Source organism: Cervus canadensis, chromosome 5 (assembly GCF_019320065.1).
Source record: "Cervus canadensis isolate Bull #8, Minnesota chromosome 5, ASM1932006v1, whole genome shotgun sequence".
In the NCBI taxonomy this organism is placed as follows: domain Eukaryota; kingdom Metazoa; phylum Chordata; class Mammalia; order Artiodactyla; family Cervidae; genus Cervus; species Cervus canadensis.
Genome location: NC_057390.1, coordinates 101,058,410 through 101,083,073, shown reverse-complemented (window position 1 = coordinate 101,083,073; position 24,664 = coordinate 101,058,410). Strand labels below are relative to the sequence as shown.

The window sequence follows — 24,664 nt, the reverse complement described above, 5'->3', positions numbered from 1 at the left end:
AGCAGCTCCCCCCCTCTGCTGGCCCAGAGCCCAGGGTCAGAAGTCAGCCACCCCCGCTCCACTCCCGGGTTGTCTACAAGCCCCTGTGAGTTCTGCAGAGAAACAGGACCCACAGGATGTGGTCTAGAGGCCTCAAGGAGATCTACTTTGGGGAAGAGCCCCCCAGTCAGCTCGCTGGGCCCGGGGAGTGGGGGTGTGACTCAGCCCGAGACTGAAGGCCTGGGAACCTGGGGGTGTGCGAGACCCGGGGCACGGGTGTCTGTGGCGAGGGAGGGGGACACGGCTCAGGCCGGCCCAGTGACCCCCCACCTCCCGCTCTATCCAGGCGCTTAGGGCTGCTCTCTCCTAAACGCCCCCCAGACACAGCAGGAACGGGGTTCTTCCGGCTCTCTGGGTGCCCTTAGCTCGGGCAACTGGCCAGCCTGGGGCACGGCCGAGCCCCTAGCCCCAGCCCAGGGGCTGCAGCTCCCTCACAGGCCAGGCTGCCCGGTGCCCCCGCTCCTCAGGGGACCCCAGGTTTCTGGAGCAGGCCGGGGAGTGGGCGGCCGAGGGCATGGCCCTCAGGCGTGTGCAGAGACCAGGCGGGGCTCGGGGACACTCGGGTCAGCTCATCCCGGCTGAGAGCTGGTGCTGCGCCTGGGGCGGGGCGCAGGGGCAAGCTCTGCGGGTGAGGGTGCCCCCCCGGAGTCCATGCACCAAGCCCTGAATACAGAAACTCCCAGCATCCTCCCAGCCCCCCAGCAGTGCTCTGCCAAGAGAGCGGCCTGTGGTCTCTCAGGGGCCCCCGGCTGGGTCTGCCTCACCAGGGGCACCTGTTTCAGGACTAAGGGAGGGGAAGGGGGCCTCCATGGCCAGCCGGCAGCCACCACGGGGCAGGGGGTGGGGTGGGGTGGGGGCAGTGGCCCTTGCCACTCTGCTTGGCCTGGGGACGGAGCTGGAGGACAGGGCAGTGGCCGCAGGCAGCTCTGACTGAGACCCGACCTTGGTGCAGAGCGGGCCAGTGCCCGGCCGGCCCAGCACAGTCCGTCTCCACCACCCACCCGCCCCCCAGGACCAGAGCACGGCTGGGCCGTCTCCCAGCGGGGGTGGCTGGGCCACGGCTGCGCCCACCAGACCAGGACGGGCGGGCGGGCGTGTGTTCCAGGGTGGCTGTCCAGCTCCGGCGCTGCTGGTGAGCCCCCCAGGCCCGGCTGGGAGCTCCCCGCCGCTGTCCTGGCCCAGGAGATCCGGATATGCAGATGGGGCGCTGAGTGCTGAGACTGCGGGCACGGGGGCAGGGCGCGCCAGGTGTCAAGAGGCCGGGGCCGGGGACCCTCCCACGAGCCGGCGGTCTCAGCAGGGGCCCCTCCCCACCCCCGCCCCACCCCAGCTGGGACCAGGACCCAGAACGGGGCAGGCTGGGCAGAGGGACCCACCGCCCCCCACCAGGGCAGCAGCCGCCCAGGCCTCTCGGGAAAGGAGCCCGGGGCCCCGGTGGGTGGCATCATCCTGCCAGGAGCATGCAGAGCCAGGCCCCAGGCCCCGACCAGTTCCAGGGCTTCCGTCACTCCGGGGCCCCAGCAGGCCTCTCCAGGAGATCTGTCCCAGGGACAAGCTGAGGAGGGTGGGGCGAGAGGGTACCCAGGCTGAGGGTCCTGGAGCAGCCGGAACAGAGGGAAGAGGGTGAGGGCAGGCGGACGGGGCCCATGGAGCCCCAGGGAGGCGGGACCATCTCTGCGTCTCAGCTCAGGGAGGCCAGGGTTGGCCTGTCCCGCCAACCCCGGGGAGCCTCTGGCCCCGGCTGGCACCTCAGGGCAGCCCCAGCAGGGCTCTGCCAGCTGAGAGGGTCCCTGGCTCCAGGACTCCTGGGCGGGGTGGACAGGGCTTCCGGGACCCCGCCCAGCCCCAGCTCCCGCGGTTTCAGAGACAACAGTCCCCCCTTGGCCCGGTGGGCAGCTCCTTCAGGGAGGACTGGGCCTGATTCAGGACGACCTCAACCATCTTCAAGCTCAAGGATGACCATCGCTTTCCCATCACTGCTCTCTGCTCGGGGGAGGCTGGACGCCAAGGGCCCCTGCCGAGAGGTGGGGCAGCCTGGGGTGACCCCCGTACAGACAGGTGGGAAGGCCGACTGCCCTCGGTGGGGAGGAGCCAGGCAGGTGCAGCTGGAGCTCGGCGGGATGGAGAAGGTGCCCAGGCCTGGGCTGGTGGCAGAAGGGTGGGCCCAGTGACACGGGGACTTCACCCAGGACACCCCGACTTCAGCATCCCCCAGGCTTCCCACCCTGACTTCACCAAGGGCACCCCAACTTCATCCAGGACACCCCGACTTCACCCAGGGCACCCCGACTTCAGCATCCACCAGGCTTCCCACCCTGACTTCACCAAGGACACCCCAACTTCACCCAGGGCACCCCGACTTCAGCATCCACCAGGCTTCCCACCCTGACTTCACCAAGGACACCCCAACTTCATCCAGGACACCCCGACTTCACCCAGGGCACCCCGACTTCATCCAGGACACCCTGACTTCAACCAGGGCACCCCAACTTCACCCAGGGCACCCCGACTTCAGCATCCACCAGGCTTCCCACCCTGACTTCACCAAGGACACCCTGACTTCACCCAGGGCACCCCAACTTCAGCACCTACCAGGCCCCCCCGAGGGTCACGGCCCCTTGGGAAACGTGGGCACAAAATCCTTCCTGAGGTGCCCAAGCCTCCCCGCCCCACTCACCCACCTTCACACCGTCCCCAAAGCCCCTCCAGCCTGGAGCCTCACCCCTTCCCCTCTGCCCACCTCTCTCCACTCGGCCCCACCCTGCAAGCGCGGGGTCCACACCCTGTCCCCGGGGGCCTGGAAGGTGGGCCCCCCACCCAGGAAGGACCCGGAGCCGCTCCCCGGGTCACAGGGCAGCCAGGGGAGGCCTGGGGGACACCCAGAAGTGGGCGGCGGTCAGCAGTCTCCCCAGCAGGGGGAAGGAGACAGGAGATGCTGTCAGCATCAGCCCAGTGCTGGAGGTCGGGGCAGGTCCCCGAGGGCAGAAGGCGGGCTCTGGAGGGAGGGTCTTCCCAGGGCGGAGGGAAGAGCTGAACAAAGGAGGGGGAAATTCATCAGGTTTGTCCAGAGCCTGGGCATCACCTGTGACCACGTTGCCTTCCTGCCCAAACCCTGCCCCGGGAGGCCGAGGTGGGCAGGGTGAGGGCCCAGGAGCCCCGAGGGGCTGAGGCGCTCGGGTGGGGTGGGGTCCTTTGGGGAGGGACTGACAGTGGACCCCAGGCCCCCGTGTCCTGGCCCAGGCCCCCTGGTAAGGAGGTCATCAGGACCCAGGCGCGAGACTGGGTGCAATGGCTCCAGAAGAGAGTCCAGGGCAGGACTGGGGCCCCTGACAGAAGGTCCCGAACAGCAGCCAGGGAAGGGCACCCGGGGGCGGCCTGGGGCGGGGACTGGGACAGGGGGCTGGGGGAGGGGGCCCGGACAGGGGGCCGGGGGGGCGGGCAGGGCTGGGGCACAGGAGGCCACCCCGAGGGCACAGAGGACGTGCGTCTCTGAAGGAGGCACAGGCCCAGGGGAGTATGCTGGGGGGCTGGGCAGGGGGCACTCTCGAGATGAAAGGTTAAAGCTACAAACGCAAGATTGGCTTCAGGGCCTCAGAAGAAACCCAGCAAGTGAGAGGGCCTGACCAGGCCTCACTGAGTGCATCAGGAATGTGGGGCGGGGCGAGGAGCCCCAGGACGCCTGCCGCACTCTGCCCCCGGACCCAGGGCCTGTGTCTTTGCCCATAGGTCCAGATCCCCGCCCCGGACGAGACCCCCCCCCCCGAACCCCCTCCCCAGCCAGGTCCCCCTGCCCCAGGGCCCCCTCCTGCAGGCCCCCTTGCCCACCCAGCATCCCCTCCCACCGAGGCTCCCCTCCCACCCTGGGTACCCCTCCCCATCCAGGCCCCCCCACCGACCCGTTTCCTGCCCTTTCCCGTGATAGCCACCAGCACACGCTGTTCACACACCCACACACACACACACGTGTGCACAGAAGGATGCTCTCAGGTACACACTCGCTCCCAAGTGCGTGCACGCCCACCACATGCCCACTGTGCCTGGACCCGCGGGCCCGCGGGCACTTCCCGAGGCCGGGCTGGGGGCAGGGGTCGTGCATCCGGGCCCTGCGCCTCTGACCAGTGCTCTGTCCCCAGAGGGGTGTGGCCCAAGCCCGGGCGCGGGGGCTTCCAGGGCAGAGGCAGGACCTACTGCGAGGAGAGGGCGGCCTGGGCCCCCCCCGCTGCCCCAGGCCTCCTCTTCCCTCCAGGGTCTGTCTCCCCACCCCCGTCTCTTTCCAGCCTCCACCCTGTTTCTGCGGGGCGTCCGCTCCCAGATGGCCCAGGTGCGCCCCTCTCCTGAGACACTGGGCCCCCACCTCTGCGCCCAGCCCTGGGCTGCCCCGCCCTCACTGCTGGTCACGGCCTGGCCCTTGTCCTTCGCAGCCGTGGGTGCCCGCCCGCCCTCTCCAGCAGTGGGCGTGGTGCGGGGGGAGCGGGCAGCACCGCACGACGACCAACGCCGGGGTGGCCCCGGCCGCGGAGCAAACTGCGGGGCCCCCGGAGCCCGAGTGTCCTCTCCGGGGCTGTCCAGGCATCCTTCTCTGGCCTCCGCCCCGCGCCTGGGCACGCTCCTGGCCGTCCTGGGCTCTCAGGACCAGCAGAGCAGGGCCCTTCCTCACACACAGGCCACTGTCGCCAGCACCCAGCAGGGGCCTAGGGAGCGGGGAGCTGGGGGCGACCCAGACAGAGCCCAGTGCCCCCCAAGGACGCCCCTGCTGCAGGCCCTGCTTGGAGCTGGGCTCCCACCCCCAGGGCCCTGAGCAGCAGGAGCGCCCACCGCAGCACTGTGCCCAGCCCAGGGCCCCGGGCCCAGACCTGAGTGGCCGCCTTGCGGCCCCTGCCGGCACCAGGGGACCCTGCGCACCCTCAGGTCGGCCTGACACGGTCAAGTTACGGAGGAGAGAAAAACTCCAGAATCCAGAGACTCCCCTGAGGCCCTGGCGGCGCAAGACCCCATGAGCAGTCTCGGCTTTGGGGCCCTTTCGGGGGTGGCCCAGGGGACGTGGTGCCCACAGGCCCCGCCTTCCCAAAGACCACCCACGCGGCCTTCCGCAGGGGAGGAGACAAGTTTAGCTCCGACCACCCTCCACCAGGCTGGACGCTTCTGGAAGCCGGAACACTGAGCATCACGCCCCAGGGAGGCCGGGACAGGCCGGGGCGTGAGGGGCCGGCCGTGCGGCCGGAGCCCTGCCCACCCCTCTCTGGGGCAGAGCGCTGCAGCACCTCTGCCTCTCTGGGGGCGGCGGAGCAGCCCTGGGCCCTGCTGGCCGGGAGTGTCCTTGGGCCCCCGGGCTGGGAAAAAAGATGTGGAGTGGAGATGTGGTCATCACCGGGGTCAGCGAAGGCCAGCCCAGGGCACAGAGTGGACAGAGACACAGATGGGACCGCCAGGGGAGAGTGGGCCCACGTGGTCCGGGCAGAACCTCAGAGACGGCCTCGCCTGGGGGCAGCCTGGGTCTGAACTCGCCTCCTTAAGTCGCATAGCAGCTGTGCTCTGGGGCCTGGGCGGGCGCGGCGGAGTCCTGAGCCCCTCCGCTCGCCAGCCCTGGCGGTGCCCAGCTGCAGGCCCGGAGCCCCCGCTCCCTCCTTGAACGTGGCCATGCTGCGCCTCCCTCCACCTGGCCACCCCAGGTCTCTCCCAGGGCAGCCTGGGACGTGGGACCCATCCCGGAGCCGGGCGAGGGCTCAGGGAGAGGGGAGGAGGCCTTCAGGCATTTTCTGGAATGTTCTTTCTAGCAGTTTCTGGGTGACCCAGGGTTCTGCCCCTCTTCCACTTAAAATCTCCGTGCTGGGGACCCCCTCATGGGAGGAGCATCTTGGAAGGGGGGAGCCCCGAGGGCTGTGAGCCACCAGGAGGGTGAGGGGCTGGCCTGAGGGGTGAGGTGGCGTCTGGGGGGGTTGCCCCCTGCCCTTCAGCTCCCTCGGAGCCCCTTCCCGCAGGCTGGGTGGGGTGGGGGGAGCGGCTGATGGCCGAGCAGCAAGCAGGTGCGATCCACCAGGGCCCTATGAGTCCCTGTGACGTGGGTCAGCGAGGGGCCACCGGGGGTGGGGACAGCCTGGGCTCTGAAGGGCCAGCCATGCTGGGGGACGCTGTGCTGAGGCTGGGACCTGTCACTGCCCCCAGGGAGATCAAGCCGGGGCTGGGGCTTGGCTCCAACCCGCCCAGCCAGAAGGAGGCGGATGGCGTCCGTGACCTCCCAAGGTCCAGGCCAACCCCTGGCACGCCTGCAGCCAGCGTCTACCCTCCCAGGCAGATGCCCGTTCCCCCTCACGCCCAGACCCCGGGCTCCGCAGAAACTGCAGCCTCAGCTCTGCTTATTGCTGACCTGCAGCTCACGTGCTCCCGGGGCCCACAGACAGCCCGGGTCCAGTCACGTCCAGAGCTACCGGGTACCGCGATGGGCCCGGAGGACGGGAGGAGCCTAAGGGGGACCCCGGGTCAGCCTCTGAGGGGCCCCTTCTGATGCCAGGGCTGGGGGTGGGCTCCTGAGAAGCCAGCTCCAGCCTCCCGGGCTCAGAGCAGCCACCCTGCCTTCCCAGGTCAGGGCTGTGCCCTCTCAGCCGCCCCACCTGCCTGTCCCTCGGAGAACCAGCGAGCGCGCCTGGGCTCCCAGGACCGGTGGCTCGACTTTCAGCGGGTGCCAGGAAGGGCCTTGCCTCCCTACGTCCCGCGTGCAGCCCCCACCTGGAGGGCAGAGGAGGCCTGGCCTGCCGGGCTGACCACGGGCAGGCCAAGCTCCGAGCAGATCCACGGGAGCGGGACTGTGCGTGGGGAGCCCCGGTGCCCGAGACGCCCCTGCCCGCCCCTCCCCGGCCGCCATCCTGCATGGCCCGCGGGCGGGAAGGGAGGGGAGAGACCGTGCAGGCACCCCAGCGGGAGTCGCTGGCGAGGGCCCCACCTCACCTGGACCTGGCAGAACCGAGTCGCTGCCCCCCGGGGGGGGGTGGTGCCGTGTGCCCCCCATCAACAGCACCCTCATGGGGCTGCCTCCTCCCACTGTGGGGCCCAGCAGCTGCCCTGGCACCGCTTCCTGGGCCCTGAAATCGTGCCCTGGGTCCTCCGGAGCAGGGCCAGGCCCAAGCCCCCATCCAACCACACTCTGCTCAGGGTCCCGGCAGCCTGACTTCTGGGAGGACTGGGGAAGGGCCCCCAAGCCTCAGCCCAGCCCTGCCTGCAGAAGCCCCCAGCGCTGCAAAGAGGCTCCCAGAACAGAGCCGCCCAGATGCACGCTCTGCCTCCCACAAGGCCCGCGGGCAGAGCACACCGCCCTCCGGGGAGCTGCGGGGAGACCAGCCCGCCCTGTCCTCCAGCCCAGGCTCACCCAGCCCACTCCCCCCGCCCCTCCCCCGGCCCCAGGCCAGGCTGCCCAGGGGTGCCGGCAGGGGCGGGGTGCGGGGCGTACTGGGGGCTCCGCCCAGCCCCAGCCCCTCTGCTGCCCAGCCTCTCTCTGGTGAGAAACGCATTAGGAAGACAGGCAGAAGCTCTTAGGCAGAAAGAGCTGCTCCTCCAGCCATCGGCCATCAGAGTGGCTGCCCTGCAGTGCTGCTGAGCGGCCTGGAGGGGGGAGGCCACACTGGGGGATCTGCAGGGCTGGTGGGGGCGGGAGGGTGGCACGCGGACGGGGGACAGGGAAGATGGGGCTGGTCGGGCTTGGGGAGGGGTCAGTAGCACGGAGCAGACTGGGGCTCAGAGGGTCAGCATTGAGATGGGGGGGCAGGGGTAGGGAAGCCCCCCACCGCCCCGGGGAGCAGCCCGAGGAGGAGGTCTGAGCAGGATCCAGAGCCCAGGGCAGCAGGCCGGCCAGGCCCCGAGGGAAGACCAGGCCCATCTGAGCGGAGGGGGGCCTCCTGTGTCGTGGGCTGGGCGGGGGCCCCTCTAGCTGCAGCCCTGCCTCCATCTTGCCTGGACGGGCTTCCCCTCGCCCACCACCCTCGTCTCGATCCTCAGGGTGAGAACTTTGTCTCAAGGCCTCCACCGCCCAGATGGGCCTGGGCAGCGTGTGGGAGCCAAGCGAGGCCACCTAAGTGTCCTTCCTTGCAGAAGCCCTGGCCGCTGTCGGTCATGGCTCTCAGGGAGAGGCCTGAGCAGGCAGATGGGGAGCCCGGCCTCCCGGCCAGGCAGGGCTGAACCCCAGCTGCCCACCCTGCGGGGCCCTGGAGGGCAGCGTGCAATGGGAACGCCAACAGCCAGCGTTCCGAGGTGTTCCACTGGGAGCACTCAGTGACTTCCCTCTAGGGGCCTTCAGGAGTCCTCAGCCCACCCCCTGGAGACCCGGGGGAAGAGCAGCCACCCCCGCCCTGACCCCTGCAGACCCGGGGGTCTTGCTGAACACGGCCCACGCAGAAGGGGTCTGAAGCCCAGTTCCTCACTCCACAGTGTGGACGAGTCAGCCCAGCCGCCCACCTCCGTCTGGGCCACAGGGAGGCCGAGGGGCCGATGCCGTTCCTGCTCCTCCAGACCCCCAGCCTCATCCAGGCCACGGTCAGCGGCAGTGGCCAGTCTGGGGGCAGGGGAGGAGAGGAGGGAGGAGGCAGTGGTGTCTGTGGGCAGAAGAGGGAGGCGGATGTACTCCTTAACCCTGGGCCTGGGGGTGGGCGCCCTGGGTCCCCGGAGCCTCTCTGCTCCCTAGAGAGGGACCCGGGGGACCCGGCCTGAGGGCCCCTCGTGTGGCGGGCGGGGCCTGCCCACGAGAGACGTGCAGGCCCAGGTCCACGGTCCTCGCGTCCTCGGCCGCCTCCTCTGGCACGCTCTCTGCCCTCCACCTGCGTCAACCCCCTGCCTTGCTCTGCGACATGTTTACTGCTGGTGGAGGCGCCCTGGTCTAGGCGTGACCGGGGCTGGGCAGGCACTCAGCTCAGCCCCGTGGAGCCAGGAGCCTCCCCATGGCCAAAGAGCCGCCCGGCTCAGCAGTGAATGTCAGGAGGCCTGGGGCCCACACAGACGTCCCAGGCCTTCCACCCACGCTCCTCTTCTGCCCCTCTGCTGTCCTGAAAGGGGCCCCCTGCTCTGCCCCTGGGCCAGGCTGCAGCCTGGGGCAGCCCCGGGGCGGTGCAGGGCCCAGGACCAGCCCCCCAACTTCTGTCTGCTTCTGACAGACTGTCCCCCCACGGCCGTGAGCATGCGGAGGGGCAGGGTGCACGGGAGGCCAGGGCGGAGCAGTGGGGATCTCAGGCCTGCTTGGGCCCGCCCCGGCACCGCAGCCCTCCCCACCTCACCCCACCTCCCTTCGCCCCCGGCCCGCGCCCCCAGCCTCCTCTAACGGCCCCCCTCTACTGGCCTCTTCCGGGGACGGCCCCGCCAGCCCTGGCACCAGTGAGAAGGCAGGAGACCCTCTTCATGGTGCCACTCAAAAAACCCAACTCTGTGCTCTGGGACCCTGGGCGGGGGCCCCCCACAGCAGGGGTCTGGCCGGGCCCAGGAAGCCAGGGGACCGAGGTGCAGGCACCCTGCCCTCATTAGGACCCCTGTGGGCCTGGGGCCCGCCGCCCTGCCCCTGCAAGGTGGGTGGCAGGGCCCACGCCGGCTCCATTCAGGGAGCTGGCCCAGTCCACGCCTCCCCTTCCGCGCGGTTTCCGGACAGCCCTGGGTCCGGTCCAAAGCCAGAGGCCGGGCTGCCAAGTACCCAGCTTCCAGGCGGATGGTGCCAAGCACCGGGCAGGGGCTGCACCCCGCGGTGGGCTGGGCCCTGGCGGAGGGGGGCCAGCTCCGTGCCCCCCGCCACAGCCGTGTCCCCCCCGTGTCTGCACCACGCTCGGGACCTCCTTCCCCAGCCTCACCTCCCCAGCCCCCACCCCAAGTACGCGCACACACCCACTCCCTGCTGCTGAGAGCTGCTGACCCCACTCGGTCCTGTGCTGAGGCCCCGGCTAGTCTGGGGCGGCCTTGGTCAGGACCAGAGGGACAGGGGACACTTGCCCGATTTGAACAGGGCCCAGGACCTCAGAGACAGCTCGTCAACCCAGGGAGGCAGCCCTCTCTGCAGGGCGGGGGAACCTCACGTCCTCTGGCCCTTGGGAGGCACCAGCTGGCACCCCAGGTGGTGGACAGGCTGGGTGGGGCCTTTGCAGATGTGCAGGTGTGGAGGTGTGAAGGTGTGCGGGTGCCAGGAGTGGACCTCTGCCCAAGGCCAGAGGGTCCTAGGCGGGGAAGGACGCCCCGGGGGCTCCCAGCCAGACCCCGCCAGCTGGCTCTGGGGACGCTGTGTCGCACACCAGGCCCTCGGGCTCCACTTGGGGGAGCTTTGGCTTCCTTCCTTTGGCTCAAGTTTCCCATCACCCCCTGGCCTGCTGGGCCTTCCGGGACGAAACTCAGGCGGTGCAAACAGGGCCTCGTGTCGCCTCCCAGGGTTACCAGGCCCGGACACAGAACAATGGTGGGGCTTGTGAGGGGAGTCAAGTGACCAGAGACCCCAGAGGCAGGGCAGCACCAAGGCCCTTGCCCCTGCCCCCAACCAGGCTGCTGGGCTGGGCCTTCCGAGGCTGGAGGAGGGGCCCGCCGTGCGGGGCCTCTGCCCCCCAGCTGGGCCGGGGGGCAGGCGCAGGCCGTCCCAGTCGGTGCCTCTTACATAAGCAGCCCTGTGGGGGTGAGGCCGCCACTGCCCTGTCCTCCCCCCGCGTCACGAGCCTGCAGTGGGCTGTCCTTGGGCCTGGGTGGAGGCCAAGCCAGGCCCATAAATAGGGGTCTCCGGGTGGCCTCCCTGCCTCCCGCCTGTCTCTCTGCCTGTGCCGCCAGCCCAGTCCTGGGAGAATGGCCACTCCGAACAGGCTGTGGATGGGGCTGCTCCTGCTGGGGGTCCTGGGGGTCCTGCAGACCCCAGCCCCCGCCCAGGCCGCCCTGCAGCCCAACTTCCAAGAGGACAAGGTGAGGGCTCCCTGCCTGGCGCAGAGACAGGACGGTACCCGTGGGGAGTGGGGTGCTCTCCCTGGGAAGGGGGAGCAGAAGAGAAGGAGGGCTGGCCCGTCGGGAGAAGGCTGACCGGGAGAGGCCTCCCCAGGCGATTCACCGACGGGCAGGGACGCGCCTGTGAGCGGGAGCGCGCGCTCGTCAGACCCGCGGGCCACCTGCGCGCCCGCCACCCCTAACCCAACACGGTTAGCCCAACGAGCTCACGACGCCCAGGGAAAATAGGCACACCTTCCACACCTGGGCCGGGGACACACCTCCGTGCGCGAGCGCGCAGATGACGGAGGAGGTCGGGGTGGCGCCAGGAATGGCGTCAGAACCGAGTGCGCCCCGGTGCGCGCCCCCTCCCCCGCGTGAACACGCGCGCAGGAGCCTGCGGGGATTCTGCGGGAGCACGTTGGAGCGGGTCTTCCAACCCCGCGCCCCGCGCCTCGCGCCCCGCATCCGACCCCGCTAGGGACGGCCCGGCGCCCTCTACCGCCGGCCCCGGGCAGGCGGGAGCGGGACCCCGCGGGGGGGCGGGGCCGGGGTGAGCGGGCGGGGCCGCGCCGGAGCAGGGGGGAAGGGGGAAGGGGGGAAGGGGGGGAGGGGTGGGCCGGAGGGCGGGGGACGCAGCCAGGCGGGCCGCCCACCTCCGGCGGGTCCTGGAGGGTCCCGGCCGACCGGAGTGGGGTCCTGTCGCCGCAGTTCCTGGGGCTCTGGTTCACCTCGGGCCTCGCCTCCAACTCGAGCTGGTTCCTGGAGAAGAAGAAGGTGCTGTCCATGTGCAAGTCTGTGGTGGGCCCCGCGGCGGACGGTGGCCTCAACCTCACCTCTACCTTCCTCAGGTGGGCGGCGGGGCGGGCATCTGGGGCCCAGATGCTCCCGGCGCAGGGTCGCAGTCTGGGGACACCCCCAACGCCTGACCCCTGACCCCAGGATGACCTGCCCACAGGAAAGACCAGTGTGAGACCCGGACCTTACTGCTGCGCCCCGCCGGCCCCCCAGGCTGCTACAGCTACACCAGCCCTCGTGAGTGCGGCCAGGAGCAACACTTGCTGGCTGGCCACACCCCGCCCGGCAGTACAGGGGAGAGTGGGGGGGTGGCCGCCCCACCAGGGTCAGCCTGGGTCTGCCCAGCACCCCCCCATGAAGGGCTCTCTCTCCAGCTGTCTGTGCCCCGCGCTCCCCTCACTCCTCCGGCAGCTCTGCACCCCAGGACCCCTGCCCTCCTTGCCCCTGCCTGGGGATGACCTCCCCCGGCCATCTTTCCTCCTCCCCGGAGGGGTGTGGCTGCGGGGGTTTGTGGCGGTCCCATGCACCCCTGATTTTCTGAGCCCTTCTGGTTTGGGGACACTGGGCCCCGCGGGGCTGTCTCCCGGGTTTCCAGACTGGAGCAGCACCCACGAGGTATCGGTGGTGGAGACGGACTACGAGACCTACGCCCTGCTCTCCACCGAGAGTGTCCGAGGCCCGGGCCAGGACTTCCACATGGCCACGCTGTACAGTACGTGCCCCATGCCGCGCCCACCGCCCGGCCTGGGGCTCCACCCGTGGGGGCGTCTGGGGGCGCCCTGGCCTTAGGAGCAGGGGCAGAGCGGGGATGCTGCAGACCAACGGAGACTGAAGGCTTCTCCTCCCTGCCCCAGGCCGCACCCAGACCCCCAGAGCTGAGGTCAAGGAAAAGTTCACCACCTTCGCCAAGAGCCTGGGCTTCACAGAGGAAGGCATTGTGTTCCTGCCGAAGACTGGTGAGCGTGCTAATCTGACGGGAGGGGATTAAGGTCAGGTTAGAGGCAGACAGACCGTCTCCTGATCCCTGATCCGGGGGAGGCCAAGGGGTGGAGTCCGTCCGGCCAGACTGCCCACTGACCGGGGCACGGCCTCCGGAGCGGGGGCAGTCTGTCCTCACACCGTGACCTTGGCCTGCAGCCCCCGGGCCGGGCCCAGCAAGCCGCTCCTCCTCCGGATTCACCACGCGCCCACCGTGTGCCAGGCCCCTGGTGTGCCCCCGGGATGCGAAGGTCCCCAGCCTGGGAGGGGGCAGGGCAGGCCCTAGAAACAGAGCCTGTGGACGGGCGTCCGCTTCGGGGCTCAGCGGGCTCCCTGAAGCGCCCACGGCCTCCCTGCCAAGGCAGCCCGCACTGGGCCCGGCGGGGACTGGATCTTCCTCTTGGAGGGGCAGACAGAGCCTGGGGGAGGGGCGGGAGTGATGGGGGTGATAGTCAGCAGTTTAGGGGTCACGAGATGCTCTCCACGGCCGTATTGGGGGTGGGAGGGGGTGGGTCTGGGGCACTGACCGCAGGCCTGGGCTTCTTTCTTGGCAGAGAAGTGCATGGAGGAGCACACATAGGTGAGTGGGGGGCTGGGGGCCACCTTCACCCAGCAGGCCCCCCTCACTTGTTCATTCAGCATGCGCTCACCAACAGCCTCCCATCTGCCACGAGGGCTGGCCCCCGGCCGACGAGGGCTGCTTCACGGAGGGGCCTCCGCTGGGGTTCAGCAAGGTCACTGGGAGCGGGCAGAGCGGGCGGCCGGGACAGGACTGGGGTGGGACGACCAGGGGACGGCGGGGAGGCCGGCGCCCTCTGCTGAGAGGCCTCGGTGGACGGGCCCTTGCGACCTGAGACTGAGGGGCCGGGGTCCTGGGGTGGGGGGGGTGCGTGGCCGGCCCTACCCACAGGTCCCACTCTCTTGCCCAGGTGAGCCCAGCTCTCAGGACCTGGCCCTCCTGCCTGCTCGGCCGTTTCCTGCAACACCCGAGACCCCAGCCCGAGACCCCAGCCCCTTTGCCATCCCCACCCCCCCTCAGCCTTTATCCCGGCTCTGAGAATAAACTCCGGAAGCAAATCAGCTCCTGGTTCACGACTGTCTGTCCTGCAGTTGGGCTTGGCTCTAGCCAGCTCTCCAGGGACCTGACTGCCCCCCACTTTGCTTTGGGCCTGGGTGTCCCTTCACTCTCTGTGAAATCTGCAGCTCTGCGGGACGCCCCAAGGGGGCGGGCAGGGGCGCACTAGCTCAGCCCCTGAAGGCGTGGGAGAGGCGGCTGGCCGGAAGCCTGGACAGCCCAGGGAAGCTGTGTCCCCAACCACTCCACGTAGCCGGATCTCACCCACTGCAGCGCCTCCGGCCACCCCCTCAAGGCGCAGCTACAGCCGGCCAGCTCTGGGCAGGTGCCCACAGCCTGCCCCCACCCGGCCAGAAGAGGCCGAGGCCCAGGGCAGCTCTGAAGGAATGGGGTTAGCATCCTCAGACTGGGCAGAGAGAAGGGTTTGAGGGCACAGAAAGGAAGGAGGCTGGAGTGTCCATGCACCCTAGACAGGACTGACCGAGTGGGCTGGAGACGGCCACTCCCCCATCTCCTGGGGCCGCCTGAGAGCCCCCAGCCCCCAGCCTCTGGCCTGGGCCTCAAGGGCACAGCCCTGCCCACTCGCCGGCCTCTGGCACCCGAGCTAACCCAGAGCCTCGTGCAAGGTCTCCCTCCCAGCCCGCCCTTCACCTCCTGCTGTCCCCCAGGTCCTCCGCCCGCTTGACCGTTCTCGGGCCCTGTCCTGGGCCCTCCTGGCTCACAAGGTGTTGCCCACAGCAACCTGCCCACCAGGCCCTGTCCAGGCACCCAGGTTGTGAGGGTCAGAGGTGAGGGTGAGCTTTTGGAATGGCTTCCCGAGGCTCTGCCTGAGCCCAGGGCTGGAGGCCACATCCCACAGGGCCTGCCAGGCCTTCCCCTCCCCTTGCCCTGGGGCATCTGGCCCCCTCCCCAGGAAGGATGGGCGGGGTCTGGTGGGGGCCGCTGGGCCAGGGTGCTCCAGGGAGCAACCCGATCAGAGCCTATCACAGTGGGGTCTGTCCCAGGTGGGCAGGCCAGCGCCCCAGGGAGCAACCCGATCAGAGCCTATCACAGTGGGGCCTGTCCCAGGCGGGCAGGCCAGTGCCCCAGGGAGCAACCCGATCAGAGCCTATCACAGTGGGGTCTGTCCCAGGTGGGTAGGCTGGCGCCCCAGGGCGTCTCAGGGGCATAAAGGCACGGTGGGAGAGGCCACCCCAACCCTCCTGTCCTGCTCCCGAGACCCGTGCCGTCGACGAGAGCCACCTTCCAGAATGCTGCAGATGCTGCTGATCAGCGGGACACTCGCCCTGCTCACTGCAGCCCCAGGCCAGGCCCAGGTCCCCATCCAGGCCGACTTCGATGCCAGCCAGGTGTGCACGGACATGCCCAGGCTGGCAGCCTCTCTCTGATTGTGTTCTACGAGACAGGCCAGAGGGCTGGGGGAACCCAGCCCAGCCCCCACTCTGGTTCAAGCTCAGCTCAAGGTGACTGTCTGCCCAGCTGACTTGGTGGGGGGGGCCTCTGCAGAGGACAGTAGGCCCCTCAGCCCCAAGTCTGACTTCTGTCCCCACCACTTGCCGGGCCACCAGCCAGATGAGTTGCAGCTGCCCCCCAAGTTTGGGTCAGGCTTGACGTGGCAGCCGGGGCTGCCCCCAGCTCACCCTGTCCCCCTGCAGTTCCAGGGCCCCTGGTATGTGGTTGGGGCGGTATCGGACGACCAGGGCTTCCTGGATGCCAAGGACAACATGAAGATGCCCGTGGTCTTGGTGACCTCCTTGGCCAACGGCGACCTGGGCATCAAGTTTGGGTTTCCCACGTAAGTGATCCCAGGAGTCCCACCTTGGACTGGCCTTAGGTCCAGCCAGCATGCGGTCAGGTGGGAGCCAGGAGGAGGCAGGGGTATGCTCGACCCATCAGGGTTCAGAGCCAGGCCCCATCCGTGCTAGGCTGCAGGGCCAGGGAAACAGCAGCCCCGCCCACCTGCTTGTCAGAGGGGCCCCACCTGAGGGCGTGGGGGAGCTGTGTCCGTGTGTGTGTGTGTGTGTGCACGCATGCAGGTGTGCTGGTGTCTGGAGGGGAGACGGGGAGACCCCACAGGCCCCGCGTCCCCTGGCTGCGTCCCTTTGCCCCGGGGTGTCTCCTCTCCTGTAAGTGAATCATAAAGCACCTGTGTGATCAAGCGTTGCTCTGATGGGAGACAGGTGGCCCTGGGGCAGGCTGGATATCTCCCCCTACGTGGGGCAGTTGGCAGCAAAGTGGCAGCCGTTTTTGTCGCGGTCAGGCAGTTTGTCTTCAGGACGCCCACTGGGGCTGGGCGGTGGGCAGGGGCTGCAGCTCAGGCCGCTGGGGTCCCCTTCCCAGGCCCGATGGCGGGTGCCAAGAGACGGACAGCACCTTCACCAAGGGGGCCGTGGACGGGCAGTTCAGCAATGCGGGTGAGGCCAGCGCGTTGGGGGGCGGGGCCGGGCGGCGGGGCCGGCTCGCGGGACCGTGGGGACAGGCAGGGGGCGTCCGGGCCGGCGCCCAGCTCAGCAGGCTCCCGCCCCCTCCCCCAGCTATGGCCCAGACCGACATCAGGGTGGCTTTCACTGACTACAAGCACTTCGCCGTGATGTACTTCGAGACCCAGAAGGGGGGCGTAAAGAACGTCTGGCTGCAGCTCTACGGTGGGTGACGGGTGGTGGGAGACCCGCCCGCCTGAAGGGCCGCGCTCGCACCACCCCGGCCCCATCCGGCCTTCCTCTGGGGTCACGTGGGAGGTCTGCCCTGCAGCGTCCCCCCGTGCCTCCCCAGCGAGCCCTGGCTGGGAGGCAGGTGGAACCAGCATCTCCCAGCGCCTCCCTGGGCCCCTCCCCAGCCCCGCCTCCCCCGCCCACGCCCGCTCTGCTCACGGTGCCCTGCCCTCAGCCCGGGCCCCGGAGCTGTTTCCTGAAGGCGCCCAGAGGATGCAGCAGCTGGCGCCGCAGCTGGGCCTGAACCCCAGCCAGGGAGTCCTGCTGCCCAAGTCGGGTGAGCTCCATCTCCAGGCCGCCCAGCGCTGCACCGGCAGGGGGACCCCCGACCCAGGCTGGGGTGTGGGGGGTGCGGGAGGCCCCGAGGCCCGCTCCTCCGGCGCTGGACGCACAACAGGAGCGCCAGGGGAGGGAGGAGGGGGTCACAGGCGGGAGAGGGGCTTGGCCCCTCGGGGGAGGTGGGGAGGGGGCGCCGGGCGTTTCCTCAGGACCCGCTCTCTTCCACAGACCAGTGCGCGGAGGTCCTGGCTTAGATGAGCGCCGCCGGCCTGGACCACAGCCGCCCAGCGCCCGGCAGACCCAGGAGGCCCCACCCATCCTGGAGTCCCCGCCCACCCTGGGACCCACGCCCACCCTGGGGCAGGGCGGGGCGGGCGAGGCGCGAGCCCCACCCCAGCGGGGCCCCAGCGCAGGAGCTGGAGCCGGGCGGTGGTCCCGGCGCCCGCGGCCCAGCCCTTGTCGAGGAGCGGCTGCCTCTCCACCCAGCCCCCAGCACAATAAAGAGTCTCCTTAAGCCGGCGCGGCGCCTTTCTTGGACGTAGGGGCAGAGGGCCCGGTTGGGCCGCGGCGGGGGCGCCCCGCGAGAGGGGCCGCCTGAGAGGAACAGTGTGCGGCTCGGGTTCCATCCCCACCGGGGAGCGCTCCGCAGCTGGTTCCCGGGCCCTGAAGGGACAGGGCAGGACACTTGCCCGGCAACCCTGCCCACCGCCTAGGCAGACGTTAGGCCCGAGGGAGGCGGCTCCTCTGGTGGCCGGACAAGGAGTCTCAGTGGCTTCCTTGAGTCCCCCTCGGACCCCAGGCGCCAGGTCAGGGGTGCAGACCTGCAGCCACCTGAGAATGTGACCCCCGACCCACGCCGGTTACACACCTGGGCTCCTCGGTCCCCAGGTCCCCCCCACCACAGCCCAGGGGTCCCCCACCACAGCCTGGGGTGTCCCCCACACCACAGCCCTGGGGGTCCCTCACACCGCGTCCCCCACACCACAGCCCGGGGGTCCCCCACACCACAGCCCTCGGGGTCCCCCCCACCGGGTCCCCCCCACCACAGCCCTGGGGGTCCCCCACACCACAGCCCCAGGGTCCCCCACACCACAGCCCTCGGGGTCCCCCCCACCGGGTCCCCCCACCACAGCCCTGGGGGTCCCCCACACCACAGCCCCAGGGTCCCCCACACCACAGCCCTGGGGGTCCCCCACACCGCGTCCCCCCCACGACAGCCCTCGGGGCCCCCCCACTGCGTCCCCCCACCACAGCCCTTGGGGTCTCCCCCACTGGGTCCCCCCCCACAGCCCTGGGGGTCCCCCACCACAGCCCAGGGGTCCCCCACCACAGCCCTGGGGGTCCCCCACACCACAGCCCGGGGGTCCCCCCCACCGGGTCCCCCCTACCACAGCCCGGGGGTCCCCCCCACCACAGCCCTGGGGGTGCGTGCACTGGATCCATCCCAGCCTGCCCTCTGGCACCCTTCTCCCTGACCCCTGCCCACAGATCTCTGTCCTGCCATTGTGTTGATGAGGGAAACAGTGCTGTCCTTTCACGGCTGGCCCTGAATCGTCTCAGGGTAAAATGGCATGGTATCTGTGATGTAACTCGTTCAGAAAACAATCGCGCAAGATGTAAACATGTCGAAAGTGGACCGTGGTCCCGGTGACAGCTCGCTATGCCACTGTTTCCGCTCTTCAGCTGGTTAGATGTTCTTCAGTGGAAACACAGCCCCGTCCTACCAGACTAGCGTTCTCCCTCTGGGCCCTTCCGGGCAGCGCGGTCACTGGGAGGAAGAGCCCCCACGTCCCAGGGGCCCCAGACAGCCCCTCACCCCTGCACACCTCGAGCCCCACCGGTGCCGCTGCTGCCCGGCTGACCTGCCAGACTCTGGCCCGCTGTGGGCACCACAGGGCGGGACCTGTTCCGTCTCCCCCTGCCCCCAGCCTGACACCCATCCGCAGAGGCGGGCAGTAGGTGGGAAGGCCAGAGAGCCAGCCCCTCCCACCCAAGATGCCAGCTGCCCACAGGACAGGCGTCTGCAGAGGGGCCAGCGATGAACCAGTGGATCTATTCAGCGTGCTTTCCGCCAGCTCCCTTGGTCGAGACGCACAGCTTGTGGGATCTTAGCTGCCCAGCCAGGGAGCACACCCAGGGCCCCGGCGGTGAAAGCGCTAAGTCCTAGACGCTGGGCCGCCAGGGAATTCGCAGCTGATCGGCTGATTCGTTGGTTGACATTTGGCTTCCACACAGACCGATAGAAGATGGCGTGGAAATCGCGTAAGAGCGGGGTTCACCGTGGGGCGGGCGGGGGCCGCCTCTCCAGCAGGCTCTCGGCCCCTACTCTCCCCGCTCACTGTCCCCTCCAGGGTCCCCGGGAAGGGTCTGGCGTGAGGAGATGCAGTCTGCCCTCACGGCCCCCGGCGCCTGCCGATGGGCCCAGTCCTGCACGCCCGGCTCTGGCCACAAGGGGGCAGCCTTCAGCCAGCTGCCCAGCCGCGTCCCAAGGCTGCACGGTGACAGCGCGCCACTCCTCGGCTCACAGCCGCCCGCGGGTCCCCTCTCAGAGAGTAAAGGCCAAGGACCTTAGGTGGCCAGCAAGGGCCCCTCCGCTGACCGCACCGGTATTGCCAAGAGCCAGGTCATTGGGAAAATGTTCCACGCCTAAGCGCTCAGGGGCCTTCAGGTTCAGCCTCTAACCAGCCTGTCCAATGTCCTCCCAACCCCCAGCACCGGGCTCCTAGGAATCACTAGGGCTCCTCCCAAATCTCCTCTCTATTTTTGGCCACCCCACATGGCATGTCCGCCCACCGGGGAGCCAGCCCATGCCCCCTGCATTGGAAGCACGGAGTTCTAACCACTGGACTGCCGGCGGAGTCCCCCAACCCTCTCTCTCTCTATTTTTTTTTTCCTTAAACTGTGTCTTTTCTTTCTTTGCAGCTCTGCTTGTTAATCAGCTCAGATTGGTTATTGATGATTTACATTGACAATAGGAATAGAAAAGTTTTATTTGAGCTAAACTGAGGACTGTAGAGCAGGGGACCCAGCTTGAAGAAGAAGCACTGAATTGTGCTCCCCAGGCTGCAAAATGGGGAGGGATGTGTATACAGGCAAAAACTGCAAAGATACGTAAATTGTCAGGAATTAGGATTGAAGCTGACAGGGAGGGAGAGTGTTGGGAGAGCAAGATCATTTGGGGTCCGAAATACATAGTTACAAGGAGAGACCGTGAGACCATAATGTCGCAGGTGGTGGTGACTAGCAAAGAACAGTTGGTGATGACCTTGAGTCTGATACAGTTTAAAAAATTCAAGTTCCCAGTGAGGCAGGATCCCACATCCACAATGGCCATCCGGCTCCAATGTGGATGCCTGAACCAGTTTTATATCTTGTCAGAACAACAAACACCAAACATAACAGGGATACATTTTCTCAAGGTTTGAAGACAGATTAGCAGGTTCACAGCAGGTCAGCATGACCTCGGTGTCTGGGAAGGGAATCTCATCTTTGAAGGAATATAGTGTCGTCACTGGGGAGGAGGGGGCAGGAGGTGGCGTTTATCCCTGTATTCAGAGTGGACATTCTAAACATTCAGGTAATGCATTTTCCCCTTCCTCCTCATTTTGTAATGGTTAAAGCAGATGCACAGTTAATGTTTGACAGGCTGCTCTAATTAGCATAAAGTTTAAGTCAAATTATGTGTAATCCAGAATCACTCCCCCATGCCTTAATTCCTACATCAACTATGTCTCCCCAGAGTGCTTGTTTAATTCTCCCCGGGTCGAGCGTGCTCTTGCTGCATCCACTGTCCTAAGACACTGACTTCAGATGGAGATTTCTGAGCGCTCCCTCCGACCCGTTCTTGTTACTTGAGTGTGACCTGAAGAGATCTCCAATATGTGCATGCTCCCTTTCCCAAGGGACACAATATCCAAGAAAGTTCCTCCCTGGCATCAAGGGGAAAAAGTTGCTGTATCTGGGGAAAAAAAAAAAAACCTGCCGATTGATCAGCAATGCTTTCAGAGAAACATCTTCAAAGGAGGAAATGTAAAGATTAATAAATAGAAACCATATTTCAAATGGAGTCAGGAGGTTCCATATTAAGAAGAAGTGGCAAGAATACACAGAAGAACTGTACAAAAAAAGGTCTTAATGACCCAGATAACCACAATGTGTGATCACTCACCTAGAGTCAGATATCCTTGAATGTGAAGTCAAGTGGGCCTGAGGAAGCATCACTACAAACAAAGCTAGTGGAGGTGATGGAATTCCAGCTGAGCTATTTCAAATCCTGAAAGATGATGCTGTGAAAGTGCTACACTCAATATGCCAGCAAATTTGGAAAACTCAGCAGTGGCCACAGGACTGGAAAAGGGCAGTTTTCATTCCAATCCCAAAGAAAGGCAATGCCAAAGAATGTTCAAGCTACCGCACAATTGCACTCATTTCACATGCTAGCAAAGTAATGCTCAAAATCCTTCAAGCTAGACTTCAAAAGTATGTGAACCAAGAACTTCCAGATGTACAAGCTGGATTTAGAAAAGGCAGAGGAACCAGAGATCAGATAGCCAACATCCTTGGGATCATAGAAAAGGCAAGAGAATTCCAGAAAAGCATCTACTTCTGCTTCATTGACTACACTAAAGCCTTTTACTGTGGAATCACAACAAACTGGAAAATTCTTTAAGAGGTGGCAATACCAGACCATTCCCTGCCTCTTGAGAAACCAGTATTCAGGTCAAGAAGCAACAGTTAGAATGGGCATGGAATAATGGACTGAGTCAAAATTAGGAAAGGAGTACATCAAAGCTGTATATTGTCTTATTTAACTTATATGCAGAGTACATCATGCGAAATGCCAGGCTAGATGAAACTCAAGCTAGAATCAAGATTGCTAGGAGAAACATCAATAACATCAGATATGCAAATGACACCATCCCAGTGGTAGAAAGCAAAGAGGAATTAGAGATCCTCTCGATGAAGGTTAAAGAGGAGAGTGGAAAAGCTGGCTTAAAACTCAACATTCAAAAAATTATACGTCCGGCCCCATCAGTTCAGTCCACTTCAGTTGCTCAGTCGTGTTTGATTCTTTGTGACCCCATGGACTGCAGCATGCCAGGCTGCCCTGTCCATCAACAACAACTGCAGCTTGCTCAAACTCATGTCCATTGAGTTGGCGATGCCATCCAACCATCTCATCCTCTGTCATCCCCTTCTCCTCCTGCTTTCAATCTTGCCCAGCATCAGAGTCTTTTCTAATGAGTCAGTTCTTCAAACCAGGTGGCCAAAGTATTGGAGTTTCAGCTTCAACATCAATCCTTCCAATGAACACTCAGAACTGATTTTCTTTAGGATGGACTGGTTGGATCTCCTTGCAGTCCAAGGGACTCTCAAGAGTCTTCTCCAACACCACAGTTCAAAAGCATCAATTCTTGGGCACTCAGCTTTCTTTATGGTCCAACTCTCACATCCGTACATGGCTACTGGAAAAACTGAAGCTTTAACTAGACGAAACTTTGTCGGCAAAGTAATGTCTCTGCTTTTTAATATGCTATCTAGGTTGGTCATAGCTTTTCTTCCAAGCAGCAAGCATCTTTTAATTTCACGGCTGTAGTCACCATCTGCAGTGATTTTGGAGCCCAAGAAAATAAAGTCTGTCACTGTTTCCACTGTTTCCCCATCTATTTGCCATGCAGTGATGGGACCAGATGCCATGATCTTAGTTTTCTGAATGTTGAGTTTTAAGTCAACTTTTTCACTCTCTTCTTTCACTTTCATCAGGAGGCTCTTTAGTTCTTCACTTTCTGCCATAAGGTTGGTGTCATCTGCATATCTGAGGTTATTGATATTTCTTCCAGCAATCTTGATTCCAGCTTGTGCTTCTTCCAGCCCAGCGTTTCTCATGATGTACTCTGCATATAAGTTAAATAAGCAGGGTGACAACATACAGCCTTGATGTACTCCTTTCCCAATCTGGAATCAGTCCGTTGTTCCATGTCCAGTTCTAACTGTTGCTTCCTGACCTGCATACAGGTTTCTCAGGAGGCAGGTCAGGTGGTCTGGTATTCCCATCTCTTTAAGAATTGTCCACAGTTTGTTGCAATCTACACAGTCAAAGGTTTTGGCGTGATCAATAAAGCAGAAGTAGATGGTTTTCTGGAATTCTCTTGCTTTTTCTATGATCCAATGGATGTTGGCAATTTGATCTCTGGTTCCTCTGCCTTTTCTAAAACCAGCTTGAACATCTGGAAGTTCACGGTTCACATATTGCTGAAGCCTGGCTTGGAGAATTTTGAGCATTACTTTACTAGCATGTGAGATGAGTGCAATTGTGCGGTAGTTTGAGCATTCTTTGGGATTGCCTTTCTTTGGGATTGGAATGAAAACTGCCCTTTTCCAGTCCTGTGGCCACTGCTGAGTTTTCCAAATTTGCTGGCATATTGAGTGTAGCACTTTCACAGCATCACCTTTCAGGATTTGAAATAGCTCAACTGGAATTCCATCACCTCCACTAGCTTTATTCATAATGATGCTTTCTAAGGCCCACCATGGTCCCATCACTTCATGGCAAATAGTTGGGGAAAAAGTGGAAAATAGTGACAGATTTTCTTTTCTTGGTCTCCAAAATCACTGTGGACAGTGACTGCAGTCATGAAATTAAAACATGCTTGCTCCTTGGAAGAAACAGTATGACCAACCTAGACAGTGTATTAAAAAGCAAAGATATGACTTTGCCAACAAAGGTTCATCTAGTCAAAGCTATGGTTTTTCCAGTAGTCATATATGGATGTGAGAGTTGAACAATAAAGAAGGCTGAGTGCCAAAGAATTGATGCTCCCGAACTGTGGTGTTGAAGAAGACTGTTGAGGGTCCCTTGGATACCAAGGAGACCAAACCAGTCAATCCTGAAGGAAATTAACCCTGAATATTCACTGGAAGGTTTATTGAAGCTGAAGCTTCAGTATGTTGGCCACCTGAAGTGAAGAACCAACTCACTGGAAAAGACCTGATGCTAGGAAAAATTGAAGGCAAAAGGAGAAAGGGGCAGCAGAGGAGTCAACGGTTAGATACCATCACTGTCTCAGTTCAATGGACACAAGTCTGAACAAACTCCAGGAGATAGTAGAGGACAGAGGAGCCTGATGTGCCGCCGTCCATGGAGCTGCAAAGAGGTGGACACGACTTAGTGACTGGATGACAAGGGGCTGGTGATGCCACACTCACACCTCCCGGCCTGATCATCTAGAGGAGAGTCTTGCAAGCACAGCAGCTTTCAGACAAACAGTCATGTCAGACAAACAGTCTGACAAACAGTCATGTCAGGAACTCAATGAACCTGGAGAGGCCCCAGGTCTCCTCCAATCCTGCCCTGCCCCAATCATCTTGGGAAGGGCTTTTCTACCCTCCTGAAATGCAGGGGTCATCCGTGATCCATCCCCTCCTCCCTGCTACCTCTCTCCAACTCCACTCTGAGCCCCTGGCCCCGCCTGCATCAGTTCTGCCCTAGGAACTCAGCAGCCCTCTGCTAGTCTCCCTGCCCCCCTCGCCTTCATCCCTGCAGCCCTTGATGCTCCCGCCTCATGACATTCAACATGGGCTTTATACACAAAAATCAGAAGTGCCACCTCCATCCCACCCCTGCTTAAACCCGCCAACAGCTCCCACTCTGCATTCATTCATTTGTATAAAATATCTCTTTCAGTCATTAGAAAAGACCCTGATGCTGGGAAAGATTGAGGGCAGGAGGAGAAGGGGACAACAGAGGATGAGATGGTTGGATGACATCATAACTCGTTGTACATGAGTTTGAGCAAACCCCGGGAGATAGAGAAGGCGTGCTGTGGTCCATGGGGTCACAAAGAGTCCAACATGACTTAGCAACTGA

At 64.5% G+C, this 24,664-nt stretch overlaps 2 protein-coding genes across 4 annotated transcripts; both read left to right on the top strand.

Moving 5' to 3' along the window:
* The first annotated feature begins 10,677 nt into the window (after positions 1-10,677).
* Positions 10,678-13,812, top strand: PTGDS (prostaglandin D2 synthase). The gene is made up of 7 exons (XM_043470230.1): positions 10,678-10,938; positions 11,668-11,807; positions 11,915-11,991; positions 12,350-12,466; positions 12,609-12,710; positions 13,287-13,312; positions 13,662-13,812. Exons 1-6 carry the CDS (start codon positions 10,825-10,827, stop codon positions 13,310-13,312), a joined length of 576 nt encoding a protein of 191 aa, XP_043326165.1. The 5' UTR covers positions 10,678-10,824; the 3' UTR covers positions 13,662-13,812.
* A 100-nt stretch (positions 13,813-13,912) lies between these two features.
* LCNL1 (lipocalin like 1) lies at positions 13,913-17,316 on the top strand. Of its 3 annotated transcripts, XM_043470228.1 has the most exons (6): positions 13,960-15,156; positions 15,463-15,602; positions 16,148-16,221; positions 16,342-16,452; positions 16,694-16,795; positions 17,026-17,316. In XM_043470228.1, the coding sequence occupies exons 1-6, from the start codon at positions 15,058-15,060 to the stop codon at positions 17,049-17,051; spliced, it is 552 nt and encodes a 183-aa protein (XP_043326163.1). In that variant the 5' UTR covers positions 13,960-15,057; the 3' UTR covers positions 17,052-17,316. The 3 variants fall into 3 exon arrangements, with proteins under 3 accessions (XP_043326164.1, XP_043326163.1, XP_043326161.1); XM_043470229.1 differs by having other exon boundaries at positions 13,913-14,198; positions 16,148-16,452; XM_043470226.1 differs by having other exon boundaries at positions 16,148-16,452.
* The last annotated feature ends 7,348 nt before the right edge of the window (positions 17,317-24,664 follow it).

Coding starts and splice junctions, on each gene's coding strand:
- PTGDS (XM_043470230.1), top strand. CDS start 10,825: ATGGCCACTCCGAACAGGCTGTGGATGGGGCTGCTCCTGCTGGGGGTC. Junction 10,939..11,667: donor CCAACTTCCAAGAGGACAAG/GTGAGGGCTCCC, acceptor CTGTCGCCGCAG/TTCCTGGGGCTCTGGTTCAC. Junction 12,467..12,608: donor CCACATGGCCACGCTGTACA/GTACGTGCCCCA, acceptor TCCCTGCCCCAG/GCCGCACCCAGACCCCCAGA.
- LCNL1 (XM_043470226.1), top strand. CDS start 15,058: ATGCTGCAGATGCTGCTGATCAGCGGGACACTCGCCCTGCTCACTGCA. Junction 15,157..15,462: donor CCGACTTCGATGCCAGCCAG/GTGTGCACGGAC, acceptor GTCCCCCTGCAG/TTCCAGGGCCCCTGGTATGT. Junction 15,603..16,147: donor ATCAAGTTTGGGTTTCCCAC/GTAAGTGATCCC, acceptor TCCCCTTCCCAG/GCCCGATGGCGGGTGCCAAG.